Source organism: Synchiropus splendidus, chromosome 10, assembly GCF_027744825.2.
Source record: "Synchiropus splendidus isolate RoL2022-P1 chromosome 10, RoL_Sspl_1.0, whole genome shotgun sequence".
Taxonomy (NCBI): domain Eukaryota; kingdom Metazoa; phylum Chordata; class Actinopteri; order Syngnathiformes; family Callionymidae; genus Synchiropus; species Synchiropus splendidus.
Window position 1 is genome coordinate 1,531,351 of NC_071343.1, and position 11,938 is coordinate 1,543,288.

At 48.0% G+C, this 11,938-nt stretch overlaps 2 protein-coding genes across 6 annotated transcripts; one reads left to right on the forward strand and one right to left on the reverse strand.

Moving 5' to 3' along the window:
* Positions 1-1,626: 1,626 nt before the first annotated feature.
* Positions 1,627-9,836, reverse strand: ofd1 (OFD1 centriole and centriolar satellite protein). 4 transcript variants are annotated; one of them, XM_053877924.1, is made up of 22 exons: positions 9,238-9,836; positions 8,618-8,806; positions 8,481-8,549; positions 8,379-8,406; positions 8,209-8,313; positions 8,009-8,145; positions 7,769-7,942; positions 7,568-7,674; positions 7,284-7,403; positions 6,797-6,870; positions 6,634-6,725; positions 6,294-6,483; positions 5,565-5,686; positions 5,383-5,494; positions 4,339-4,890; positions 4,116-4,272; positions 3,881-3,972; positions 2,827-2,955; positions 2,425-2,564; positions 2,227-2,355; positions 2,097-2,158; positions 1,627-2,024 (listed from the first exon to the last, which is right to left on the reverse strand). In XM_053877924.1, the coding sequence occupies exons 1-22, from the start codon at positions 9,328-9,330 to the stop codon at positions 1,973-1,975; spliced, it is 2,925 nt and encodes a 974-aa protein (XP_053733899.1). In that variant the 5' UTR covers positions 9,331-9,836; the 3' UTR covers positions 1,627-1,972. The 4 variants fall into 4 exon arrangements, with proteins under 4 accessions (XP_053733899.1, XP_053733902.1, XP_053733898.1 ...); XM_053877927.1 differs by having other exon boundaries at positions 1,628-2,024; positions 2,827-2,958; positions 5,592-5,686; positions 9,238-9,835; XM_053877923.1 differs by having other exon boundaries at positions 1,629-2,024; positions 2,227-2,352; positions 2,827-2,958; positions 9,238-9,834.
* trappc2 (trafficking protein particle complex subunit 2) lies at positions 9,614-11,899 on the forward strand. Of its 2 annotated transcripts, none has more exons than XM_053877950.1 (5): positions 9,614-9,769; positions 10,027-10,152; positions 11,348-11,490; positions 11,565-11,652; positions 11,715-11,899. In XM_053877950.1, exons 2-5 carry the CDS (start codon positions 10,060-10,062, stop codon positions 11,811-11,813), a joined length of 423 nt encoding a protein of 140 aa, XP_053733925.1. In that variant the 5' UTR covers positions 9,614-9,769; positions 10,027-10,059; the 3' UTR covers positions 11,814-11,899. The 2 variants fall into 2 exon arrangements, with proteins under 2 accessions (XP_053733925.1, XP_053733926.1); XM_053877951.1 differs by lacking the exon at positions 9,614-9,769 and adding an exon at positions 9,793-9,924.
* The last annotated feature ends 39 nt before the right edge of the window (positions 11,900-11,938 follow it).

An 11,938-nucleotide genomic window follows, 5' to 3' on the forward strand; every position in this document is an offset into this window, starting at 1 on the left:
GACTGCAGCGTTTGTGTTTCATTGCTGAAGTTCCTGCTGGGGCCTCACGTTTCAGATGAGTCCAGGTCCAGGGGCCGGTTGCTGCCCTTGAAGGTCTGTCCAGCTTACGTCACCTCGTCGACGGGTGAGTGTCTTTCTTCTTGCTGTACACTGTGTAGGACGTTGGTCTTTGTCAATGTTCTTTCTGTGTCAAAAGCAATGAAGCATGGCGAGGGACAAATGGTGCGCTGCACACCATGAGTCAGCAATCTGAACAAACAGAACAACAACAAATATTGAGTTCTGTTCACGCCCAATTCAACACCATGTCGGGACACGCCTTACCTCTGGTGACCTGGAGTAAGGAGTAAGCTACTTATATCGTCCTCACCTGGAGGGCGCTCATTCCCATCAACCCCAACCATGTGCAGCATAATGTTCTGCGAGTGGAATGTACAACCTAGTATCTGTTGCATGGACAGATGGTCCACATCTGAGGACCTTCAGGTAAGCATGTGACCTGAGGCTGAGCAAGTCCTGGCCAGTCACGGTAATGGGTTCTGAAGCGACTAATCCCAGAGGTGGAAGGTCCAGAGATGATGTCAGATCTGGGCATCAGCCATGCCAGAACAGAGAAGTGCCGTTCAGAGAGTCAAATGTTCTGAACAATCCCTCATCTTCTGGGCCTGGCGAGTGGACCCGGACGTCCCGTAGTGGAGTCTGTGGGCGGGGGACCGAGGGGCCATCAGGGGCCTCCTTGGAGAGGGGGACGCCAGTGTCCAGGAGAAGCTCTGGAATGTGGTTCTGGAGGGAGCGACTCACAATGAGGTCTTTTATGCTGCACCATAAAGCGGCCGGGCCAGAGGACCGGCACAGAATACATAATCAGTTGCCTGGTCTTCACCATTCTCCCGGGCCACCGAGAGGACACGTCGCTCATCGACCACCGACTACATTTAAAGGTGAAAATAAAACGATTGGACTCGCCGTGATAAATCTGAAGGGCTTCCAAAAGCCGTAAGAGAAACCACATGGTTGCTCGTCCTGGGACGGTCGGGCAGTGTGAGGAAGCAGCCAGCTGCTTTTCCAAGATTCTCTAGATGCCGTAAACATGACAGACCTGGGGAGGAACTAGACAGGTTCTGCGCACGTGACACCAGCTGTGGATGGCACCAGAGCGGGCGGCAAACAGAACCAGAATCCTGCTCCACTCGGATCACCCACGAAGAGACGTGGTTTGCACCACTGGCTTTTGACGGATGAGTCGGATCTGACCGACATGCACTCGTGACACTGACCTCTGGTAAATTTGTGCTTGTGAGTCAGTGATGTTTCGTAACTAACTGTTTCTGAACCCGCCACATCCCAAGTCTGGACCTGGGCCATGTGCAGCCTGTAACCCGGGATCCCACCGGACACGTTCGTGATGAGTTTGAGAAGTGAGAAGTGCGTCCCCAGTGCGGGGCCTGGGAGCCCTCTGCTGTGGAAACAGCAGTGGTGCGCCTTCCATAACAACAGGACCATGAATCATGAGCCTCTTTATGACCGAAGTTCATTTCATTTTTCATGTTTTTTTTTCTCCAAAAGATATTATATATAGTATATACAGTATAGTAACCATATTCATGTCATAGTACAGCCCAGCGTTGTTTTTCTAGTTTAGAGTTTTTATCCAATGGGAACTCAGCTGGCTCGTGTTGCTCACGAGCAGCAAGGCCTTGGAGCTCGACGCGTCCTGTGATTGGACACTCGTACAGTCCTTCACGGACGAGGCGCCACTGTTTCCTCGCCATCTGAACCCTGTGTCTTAAACATATAGACACAACATCTCCACTCTGGCACGAGAATGTCTCAAGGTGTCTGAGGACTTGCTGATCCACAACTTTATTGAACACTATGAAACATCAAACATCCACGAGTTCAGACCAGAGAATCAGAAGAAAACCTTTCTGGTGACAGAACATCAGAACAGCACTGACAACCACCACGGCGTTCACCAGAAGTCGTCCTCGTTGTCTGCCTCGTGCTGAGAGAACTGCACATCGCTGCAGGACAAACACAGCGTGGTCCAGGTTACAAAGGGGAGGAGACGTTCTCAGGCTTAGAGGAGAACTTACCTGATTTCCTTCTCTTCTGAAAGAGTCTTCAGCTCGGGACTCGAAGCTTCTAGCTTGGGACTCTGCAAGAGGAAGCGCTCGTGGATGACCTCAGAGTCGAGGAAAGACTTCCCGAGTCCTGGTCACTCACCTCTGTTTGTTGCTTCTCTCGGGCCTCCAGGACCATCTTCATGTATTTGTCCAGTGGATTCTCTACCGCCGGTTTGGGCTCCTCGTCCTTCTCTTCTCCTCCACTTTCCTCGTCTGGCTGCTGCGCCTGCTTCGACACAAACTCTCGCTCTCATCCTGCTTCTGAGTCGGCTGACTTTTGTAACGGCTCGTTCTTTACCATTTCCCTCTCCATCCGCTCCAGCTCCTGGAGCTCCTTCTCTCTGGCCTCCTCCTGCTCCAGGCGTCTCTGCTCCTGTCGCTCTCTTCTCTCTTGTTCCCATCTGGCCTCCTCATCTTCAGGCGTGTGTCGAGGCGGTTCTGGAACACAAGAAGAACCTTGAGAAGGAGTCAGCTGTCACAATGCTTGTGAACACCGTGGACCTTCAGGCACGTGACCCGAGGCTGAGCAAGTCTGAGATGAAGTCACTGTAGTCGAAGGGCTACAGAGGCCCATCCGGGAGGTTACAAGCAACTAATCCCAGAGGTGGAAGGTCCAGAGATGATGTCAGATCTGGGCATCAGCCATGCTAGAACAGAGAAGTGCCGTTCACAGAGTCAAATGTTCCGAACAATCCCTCACCTTCTGGGCCAGGCGAGTGGACCCGGATGTCCCGTGGTGGAGTCTGTGGCAGGGGGACCGAGGGGCCGTCAGGGGACTGCTTGAAGAGGGGGACGCCAGTGTCCAGGAGAAGCTCTGGAATGTGGCCTGCTTCTGGAGGGAGAGACGCACTGAGAGGTCTTTTATGCTGCACCATAAAGCGGCCGGGCCAGAGGACCGGCACAGAATACATAATCAGCTGCCCTGGTCTTCACCATTGGCCCGGGCCACCGAGAGGACACGTCGCTCATCAACCACCGACTACATTTAAAGGTTTGATCAAGAGCCAACCGAGTTCTGTCTCGGCTGAAGCGTGAAAATAACTTGCCGTGATAAATCAGAAAGGCTTTCAAAAGCCGTAAGAGAAACCACATGGTTGCTCGTCCTGGGGCTGTCGGGCAGTGTGAGGAAGCAGCCAGCTGCTTTTCCAAGATTCTCTAGATGCCGTAAACATGACAGACCTGGGGAGGAACTAGACAAGTTCTGCGCACGTGACACCAGCTGTGGAAGGCTTCTTGGCACCAGAGCACTCGGATGGTTTCACCAGTCTTTGTTTCAGACTCCTGACTTGGTGTCATCCTGTTGGTGCGTAAGTGTCTCAGAACTGTAAGTCTGGCCCACGGACAACACATCGATTCAGCTCAGTGCTCGAGCAGGAGAGGAAGGGGTCACAAAACCAAAGCACCCTTTCAAAATAAAATGAATCCTGTGCATGAGATCAACTTTCGATGGCCAGCAGGGTCATTCCTTCTTAAGCTCTTCTTCATCATGGGAATGACTGGTCTCACAAGGCACAACTGGCACAACACCAAAGAGAGGGATGCTATGGACTGAAGACGCAACACCATAGTGTCCTCGGGCTCCAACCTGTGATGTATCACTGAGGCTCAACAGTGCTGTCTGTACTGCTGACTCAGCATTTGGTTTTGCCTCAGCTCAGTACAGACACTCTTCTTCAGTGTCCTGAATATGCGCATCATGTATAAGATCAACATCAGCAAGAGCACTGACTTGAGCCACATGAGGTGTGATGTACCTGGCAGCTCCTCAGTGAGATCTTCTATGTTGATGCTCTCCGGCTTCGGTGACGACTCCGTGCTGGAGCCGACATGGTGAAGTGGTGGTGCACTGGAACAAGACAGTTACGGTTCATGAAACCATCTGACGAGTCTGGCTGCTCAGGTCAAAGTTATGAAGGCAGAAATGTGAGATGAATTCTCTTGTTCTCATCCCAGACTGAAGCCCGTCTGTGAGGCTCCTGAGCATGGTACCTGGGTGGGTCTCTCGCTGTGCTCTGCAGCTGAGGACTCCGAGGCAGCTCGGGGGAGGAGTGACCCGAGCGGGACAACTTGTCATGGACGGCTGCAGGGTCGGGAACACGAGGCATCTGGTCGGTGAAGTGCCAGGACAGAACTTCTTCCGACAAGTCTACAGAGAAAATCCAGAGAGAAAGATGAAGCCTGAAGTGTTTCTGGTGAGCGACAGCTGGAATACCTTCAGTGGATCTTCTCGGGGGCTTTTTTGGTGAAGGGGGTGATTGTTCAATCTGTGGGCTTCCACCCACTGAACGCAGGTCGGTGAAAAGGCCAGAGTGTTTCAGCTGGGGTTTGTCAGTCGGGTTTGGGACATGGGGCCGAGCAGGTGCGGAGGTCTTCCTCAGATCTGAGAGGAAGGGGGTGGGAGTGTAGTTTGGCTTAGGGAACTGAAGAGGAGAAAAGGGTCTGGATGGAAGGAGCTGACTGGTGGGGGGTTGCGCTGCCATCTGCTGGTAGTTCCTGAAGGCCTCCTGCAAGGTCTCGGCCTCCTTCCACAGCTCCAGGATCTGAGCTTTTGCTTCAGCCACCAACTTCTTGTCACAGTCTGGAGAGCCCTTCCACGAGGACTGGACTCCACCTGCTTTGCAAACATCATCATGACCCGTCCTGGATCTCGACGCGCCCCTCTCCACAAAGACGTCCGACGGAACCAGCCTGTTTGGACTGAGCTCCAGGACCGAGCGATCCACAAGGGATGGCTTGGGGTTACGCAGCACTTCGTTTTCGAGAGCTGTCGTCATCAAGTGCAGGAAGAGACAGAGCAGAAGAGGACAGTTGACATCTAATACGAAAGACCGACCACCGAGGAGAGAGCAGGCGGAAAACACACGGACGCAGAGCCATGCAGAGAAACTCGATCTCTCTTCGCTGCAATAAAAGTGCAGCATCTGGGAAAAAGCTCAGGAACTGTGAGTGAGGAGCCAAGTTCTTGTCGTCATACGGATCTTCAGCTATTACAGAAACGATGGAGGTAAAACAAGAAAACAGCTGTGAGAGCTGAAATCCTCACGCGGCTATTCATAGACCGTGGTATTGTTTCAGACAGTGGAGCTTTGAAAACACTCATATTTAACTGTTAAAACAGTTTTTACTCCCTGGTCTATTGAATAAGTGAGAGCGTTCACTGTCTGCTGGTGGACATGTGTATCTGTATGGCACAAGCAACAGATCATGCAGACAGGAAACTCAAGGTGACAGAAGACTCCTGCTTCTGTGATGGTACCTTGTTGAGTTTGCCGAAGCTGTGTTTTGATTTCCTCCATGTGAGTGGCCATCCACTGGGTGCGCTCCTCGCTCTCCATCAGCTGCACCTTCAGTTGCCCGCAGCGCTCCACCTGCACAGAGCGCTCGCTCGTGATGCACCGACACACAGAGCAGGCGGGAGGTGGCGACAGCGGGACAGACCTCGGCCTGTAGCTGCGTCTGAAGCACCTGCTTCTGGGTTTTGAACTCCTCCTCGTCCAGTCTGCGAGTGCTCTGCAGCCTCCGCAGCTCCAGCTGCAGGCCCTGCTCCTCGTTCCTGACATCTGAGGAGCACAAGCATTGTCATCTGATAGTGTGTTGGAAAGTGGCGTTTAAACTCAGACATGTTTGATTATTGGACCTGGACCCTTTGATTTGTCATTTATTTTCTGGTCCTTCTTCCCATTGCAGGGAGACACGCACTCTCTCACCAACTCACACACATAGGAACACACACATTCACTGTGTGGGTCCTCTCACTGACTGAGAGCTACACTAAATACAAAACTCCCACAGTCGACAAAATGGAAGGAAGCTGGCAGCTTGGCCCTAATAATGGCCGCCTCGCCGCCTCAGTCTTCTTCCTGTTTCCACGTCTGTGAAGCAAGAATCTTGGTTCTCCATAGATGGATCAAGCAGATCCAAATCGCAGCTGAGCTGCGATCAGAAAGACGGACAATCTCGTGGGATTAGAGAGAAGCTTGAGAGGAAATTGATTTATCTCAGACGCTGAAGCAAAAGCCAGAGATGTTTTGTCTGTTTCATACCGAAGTAATAACCTGTTTATCTACAGCCGGAGCCCCAGATGTTATTGTTTTCTCACGCTTGTCTGGCTGACTCGGGAAATTGGAGACTTTTACAGCTCCTCTGAGGAACATGGGAACGGCTCACCTGCGCTGAGCAGCCGGTTCTGCTCCTGGGCCTCGTCCAACTGTCTCTCCAGCAGCTGCACTTGTCCCTGCAGCTGGACCTTCTCCTTTCTCAAGACGGAGTAGTCGCTCATGTGGTCCAGACGCTCCTGCAGCCGCTCGTTTTGCTGACTCAGCAGGGACGTCTGCTGCTCTGCCGTCTCCAGCTCAACCTGGGACGCAACAATAGAGGTGTGGAAACACGAGCGAGGCTCAAGTCCTGGTGCACCAACAACAATGTTGATGTTTCTGTTCTGGTTTTGCAATCAAGTTTCCTGACTTATGATTCAACTTTCATTTCAGTCAATTGGTCCCTGATGTACCTGCAGCCTCTGCAGCTCTGCACGTGTCTGTGTGTGCTCCTCCAGTCTGGCGCTGACAAAAGCCGACTCCTTGTGGATACGAGCCGTTTCCTCTGGAGACAAAAAGTTGGCTTTCAATCCAAGAGCGAACACACACGTCACCTCCATGCTCTTAAATAATTGCCTTTATTCTTGTTCTCGTTCTCTGTGAGCGTCTCGGTTCTCTTGATGTACTCCTCCTTCAACTCAAGCTGGTACCTGATAGAGTGAAATATAGAACTCATTTCCCCTGCTGATATAGTTTCATTTGATATCACACCATGAATTCAGGTTTATAGTGGTTCTATATACGAGTGAGAACATTGATCTCAAGAGCAGCCTGAAGTGAGAAACTTGAGGGGCCGTGTGCTGGCCCGAGTATTAGGAAGTGGATGGGGAGTTGAATCATTATTCCTCCTTTTATGCGGCTATTTTATCACCAAGCTTTGTTTTACTTCAAGAATGTCAAACAAAAATCAGCCGCTTGAAACAAATATTCATGAAGAAACAATACAGAAGTCCACTTTAAAATGCAATTAGAACTTTGACTTGCTGAAACAAACTTGCTGAATTGTATATGATTCCCAGGATCTAAAGTGATCTGCTTCCGTCAGTGTCAATGCAGAACACACCTGGAAAGTTCATTCTTCAACCTCTGATCGTGTGTGTCCTCCAGAGTCCTCACAGCCAGCTCTCTCCTCCGCAGCAGATCCTCAGTCGCCTTCACCTTTTCCTGATGGAGTTGAGAAGTCCTGAAACCATTCAACATTTGTTCAGAAAAAGGCAGGGAACTTCACCAGACATTCTTTTTTATCGTCAGCTAGTAAAACCTGCGAAAATGAGAGCGCTACAGTTATCTTCAAGACTGTTGAAACCTCTAGAATGAAAATAGGAAAACCAAAAGTAAGAATCTTACGTTTCAAGAGATTCCATTCTAAATTTCAGTTCGTTCTCCCTGTTCCGCAGCTTCTCGCTCTCCTTCAGCAGCACATGTCTCTCCATGTACATGTTCTTTTCCTCAATCTGAACCAAAATACATGTATATATATTGTACTGCCTCATATCAGCACTTTAACCAGACATCTTTATCAGCAACATGACAACAAAACGGACGCACCTCCTGTTGTTTCTGCAAACGATCAATCGCGTTCTTCTCTCTGTCGTGTAATGCTTTGGCTTTCATCTCATAGCTCCTCTCCAGATCCTGTTTGACTTTATGAAACTCCTTCTGAAATTGTGACTTCTCCTCCATCCTCATCTTGGCGAGTTCCACGCTTTTAAAATGTTCAATCTGGAGAAATCAACAGTCAAGCTAAACATGAACAGGATGTGGTGATGAGAGGCTAAGTTCTCATACCTTGGTGTTCATTTCCATTTCCAGCTGTGCTTCCAGTTCTTTTTTGTAAGACTCCAGTCTGGACTGGAACGAAAACCCTTGGCTATCTTTGTGAACGGTGCCTTCGTATTCCTGGTCGATCATTTTTAACTTGTCAACTGAAAAAAAGCCTCATTAACACAAAAGCCAGATGATTCATAATGTTGGACTGTTCTTCGTACCGAGAGACTCTCCATATCTTGATGTTGCTGTTTGAGTGTCCGTGTCATGACACTGTGTCGGGGTGTGGCAATGTGTCAGGTGTGTAAGAAGATTCATTAAAAAGCCTGTCAGAAAGTAAAGAAGTCAATAATTTGACTAAGAAGCTGAAAAAAAGGAAACAGACACGTACTCTGTCCATTGCTGTTGGTACTGGAAAGCTGTTGAAAGAACGAAAACCTTGTCAAGTTGTGGATGAGATGATCAATTGCAGAACAATAATAAAGATCATTACCGCTGAGATGTAAAGCTCTGAGTTGGGGTGAACTTTAAGGAGCTGAAGAAGGTCTTCTCTTCGGAGAATCTGCCGGAAATCAAGTCGGATGAATGTCAGTACACCCTTCTTCTGCTTAAATCTTAGTTAGAACTTGCCTTCTCTTTGGAAAGCCCACAATCAGGGTAGAACACTGACAGTGTGTATTCATGGCCAAAATGTTGCAGATGATCAGCGATGATGTTGTTACAAGCGGTGACCAGCAGAGGCTGAGCTCCTCCGGCAGGTTCTGATCTGGACAGGGGACGAGGCTTCAGCTCCTGGATGAGCTGATTACGAAGCTGAGCCTGTGTCAGGTCACACAGTGGGATGAACAGGGAGGTGAGAGGTGAAGAAGAATACACTTCAGTTAGAACATTACAATTACCGATATCTAGCTTCATCAGGGACGGCTTGAAAGAAAGAGCCTTGCTTATAAAGAGCACAATAGCTTTTAATTTGAAAGAACAAACTATCCACAGTGGACTCAATGAACTTTTTAGAAGTTACGTCACATGCCAATAAAGTAACTTGACAAGAAACATGACCTAAACAGACAGCTAGCATACATAGGGAGGGAATGAATAACACACGGAATCACTGCCATTTCTTTCACAATTAGATTTACTGGAGGAGAAAAGTATTGAATGTTGACTACTTTTCTCGTCGTTTATGTTAAGATTGATACGAGTTAAATCCTCATTACACAGCCAACTTCTCTTTCAATGACAGAACTTACTTTAATAGAGTCCAGTATTCCCTTGTCTTTGAATGTTTGAAAAAGCTTCTTTCTCAGCTCATCGCGAGACATTTCGTCCTCTCTTGAGGCCATTTCTCAAACGGTTCAACCGTTCCTCCAAAAACAATCAGACGTCGACGACTCAGCTGTCATTGTGCGTTCCAACCGGTTTCAAACTGCTATTTAGTCATAACCGGTCGCAGGTGGTCATGTCTATAATTAGGGAATCTTGAAATCACGATCGTAAAAAACAAATTGTCGCTTAGTAACCGGGGAGAGCGTCCGTACGTTTGAAATGATGTTTATTTCCGGGTACAGGTGATGACGTAATGACTCCCATCAGAGAACGATGAAATATGTGTTTATCAAAATCTACGTTGCTTTGATTTATTGATCTAGAAATACCCTAAGTGTTGTAAATGGGGATTTGAATGTGAAAAACAAAGTCACTAAAGAAACGCGTCTGGTCTTCATTCCCTGTCGTCATCTGCATGCGACAGCTTTCGGCCTTTCGCCAAGAAGTCATCAAACGGTAAGCTAAATCATATTTTAAAGTCTCTCCTGTGGATGCGCACTCACGAATTCATTCTGTCCTGGAGAATTAAAGGTTTATCTAAGTCGTGGGAATCGCATTCTGCGGTGAAGTCGCTTTACCCGGTAGAGGCTAATGTTAGCGCGCTAGCTGCGGTCTGTCAACCTGATGTTTACGTTTGTATTATATTGACATACGTGCTCATACTGTGTTGTTGGTTAACGTGGTTGTTTGATCTTATCCTGTTGTTACTGCAGGCCACGCTGGTTTGACGGGAAAGCGGGGGAGTCATGTCTGGCAGTTATTATTTCGTCATGGTTGGCCATCACGACAACCCCGTGTTTGAGATGGAGTTCCTTCCTGCTGGGAAGTCTGAGTCCAAGGTGAACATGCCTGACACTTGCATACAATGGTCTTTTCATAATAATGCCACTCATGGACACCCACACAAGAGATTGGTTCATCTTCCTTATCCTCTGAGCCAATATTAATTCGAGAGAATGTTTCGATCGAGGGGCATCTCTACTGATATCAGGTGTAGTGATAGAATAGAATAGAATAGAATAGAATAGAATAGAATAGCCTAGCCTTTATTGTCCTTGTGCAGTGTACAACGAGATTTGAGCGCTACTCCCTTGGTGCAAACAGTGTAAAAAGAATATATCAAAACAATCAAACATAAGCAGAAAACAACAAGTTGGTACTAATAAATAATATATACACAAGTAGCAGCAGTAAAAAGAGCCTAATAACAGAAAGTGGCTCTCATCCGGATGTAAACGTGAATCATTTGTTATTGCACGTAGTGATTTCTCTATTGCGCGATGATCAATATGATCAGTAATACATGAAAAATGTAGACTGTTTAATCTGGTGTTGTTGTTTTTGTTCAGTACTGAGATAGGAAGAAGCTGTCTCTGAGTCTGTTTGTCCTGGTTTTGTGTGACGTCTTCCTGACGGTAGACTTAGACTTAGACTTAGACTTTCTTTATTGTCATTGCACAAAACATATTACTATATGATGGCAACGAAATTTCAACGGTAGCTGGTGGAACAGAGAGTTACTGGGGTGGGACGAGTCCTTGATGATGTTGCCGGTTCTGCTGAGGTAGCAGGAGTCGGCCATGTCCTCCAGGCTGGGCAGAGAGCAGCCAGTGATCTTCTGGGCTGTGTTGATGACTCTCTGCAGAGCTTTCCTGTCTGCAGCTGAGCTCCCTGCGTATCACGCTGTGATGCAGCACGTTAGGACGCTCTCTGTAGAGGGTGACCAGCAGCCTCTCCTCCAGGTTGTTTCTGCTGAGCACCCTCAGGAAGTGGAGACGTTGCTGAGCCTTCTGCTGTGGTGTTTGCAGACCAGGAGAGATCATCAGAGACCTGCACGCCCAGGGACCCTCTCCACACAGTCACCGTGGATGTGGAGAGGGGCCGGGTCCGCTCTGCCCTTTCTGTAATCAAAAATGTCATATGTAGCTATTATTTCATCTAAAAAGTAACATTTTCTCATCATTATCATACACATGTATGACACAATAGATGTAATATATGTTAGATAATAAGATGGATACTCTTTGTGGACAGGACGACCACCGGCACTTGAACCAGTTCATCGCACACGCAGCCCTGGATCTGGTGGACGAGAACATGTGGCTGTCGAACGGCATGTTCCTCAAAACAGTGGATAAGTTCAATGAGTGGTTTGTGTCTGCCTTCGTCACGGCGGGACATATCCTTCCTTCCTGTGTAACCGTTGTGTAACTTACTGCCAGTACGAACCTGCTTTCTTTAACGCCCATTCACATATCAGATTCATCATGCTGCATGACGTCCGACAAGAAGATGGAATCAAGAACTTCTTTAATGACGTTTATGATCTGTACATCAAGGTGAGTGAGTTGCTGTGAATTTGAAATGCCTTGTGCTACATTTGAATTTACTCCCGTTCCAGTTTGCCATGAATCCATTCTACGAAATCAACACGCCAGTTAGGTCCACAGCATTTGAGCGAAAGGTCCAGTTCCTTGGTAAAAAACATCTCCTCAGTTAATCTTCACGACGTACTTACACCTTAATATGTAACCTGTTTGTAAATATGTTTCTGATTTAATGATGCAAATAAACAGTTATCTCGAATACGGGTATGTTCTTGATTTTATCCTAAAAATGTGAAGG

Excerpts from the sequence above, each read along its gene's own strand:
- ofd1 (XM_053877922.1), bottom strand. The coding sequence starts at position 9,330 with ATGGCCTCAAGAGAGGACGAAATGTCTCGCGATGAGCTGAGAAAGAAG. Across the intron at positions 2,959-3,880 it reads TCTCACTGAGGAGCTGCCAG|AAGCAGGCCACATTCCAGAG; the intron begins GTACATCACACC and ends CTCTCCCTCCAG. Across the intron at positions 2,356-2,424 it reads AGCGGATGGAGAGGGAAATG|CAGGCGCAGCAGCCAGACGA; the intron begins GTAAAGAACGAG and ends TTTGTGTCGAAG.
- trappc2 (XM_053877950.1), top strand. The coding sequence starts at position 10,060 with ATGTCTGGCAGTTATTATTTCGTCATGGTTGGCCATCACGACAACCCC. Across the intron at positions 10,153-11,347 it reads CTGGGAAGTCTGAGTCCAAG|GACGACCACCGGCACTTGAA; the intron begins GTGAACATGCCT and ends CTTTGTGGACAG. Across the intron at positions 11,653-11,714 it reads TTTATGATCTGTACATCAAG|TTTGCCATGAATCCATTCTA; the intron begins GTGAGTGAGTTG and ends CTCCCGTTCCAG.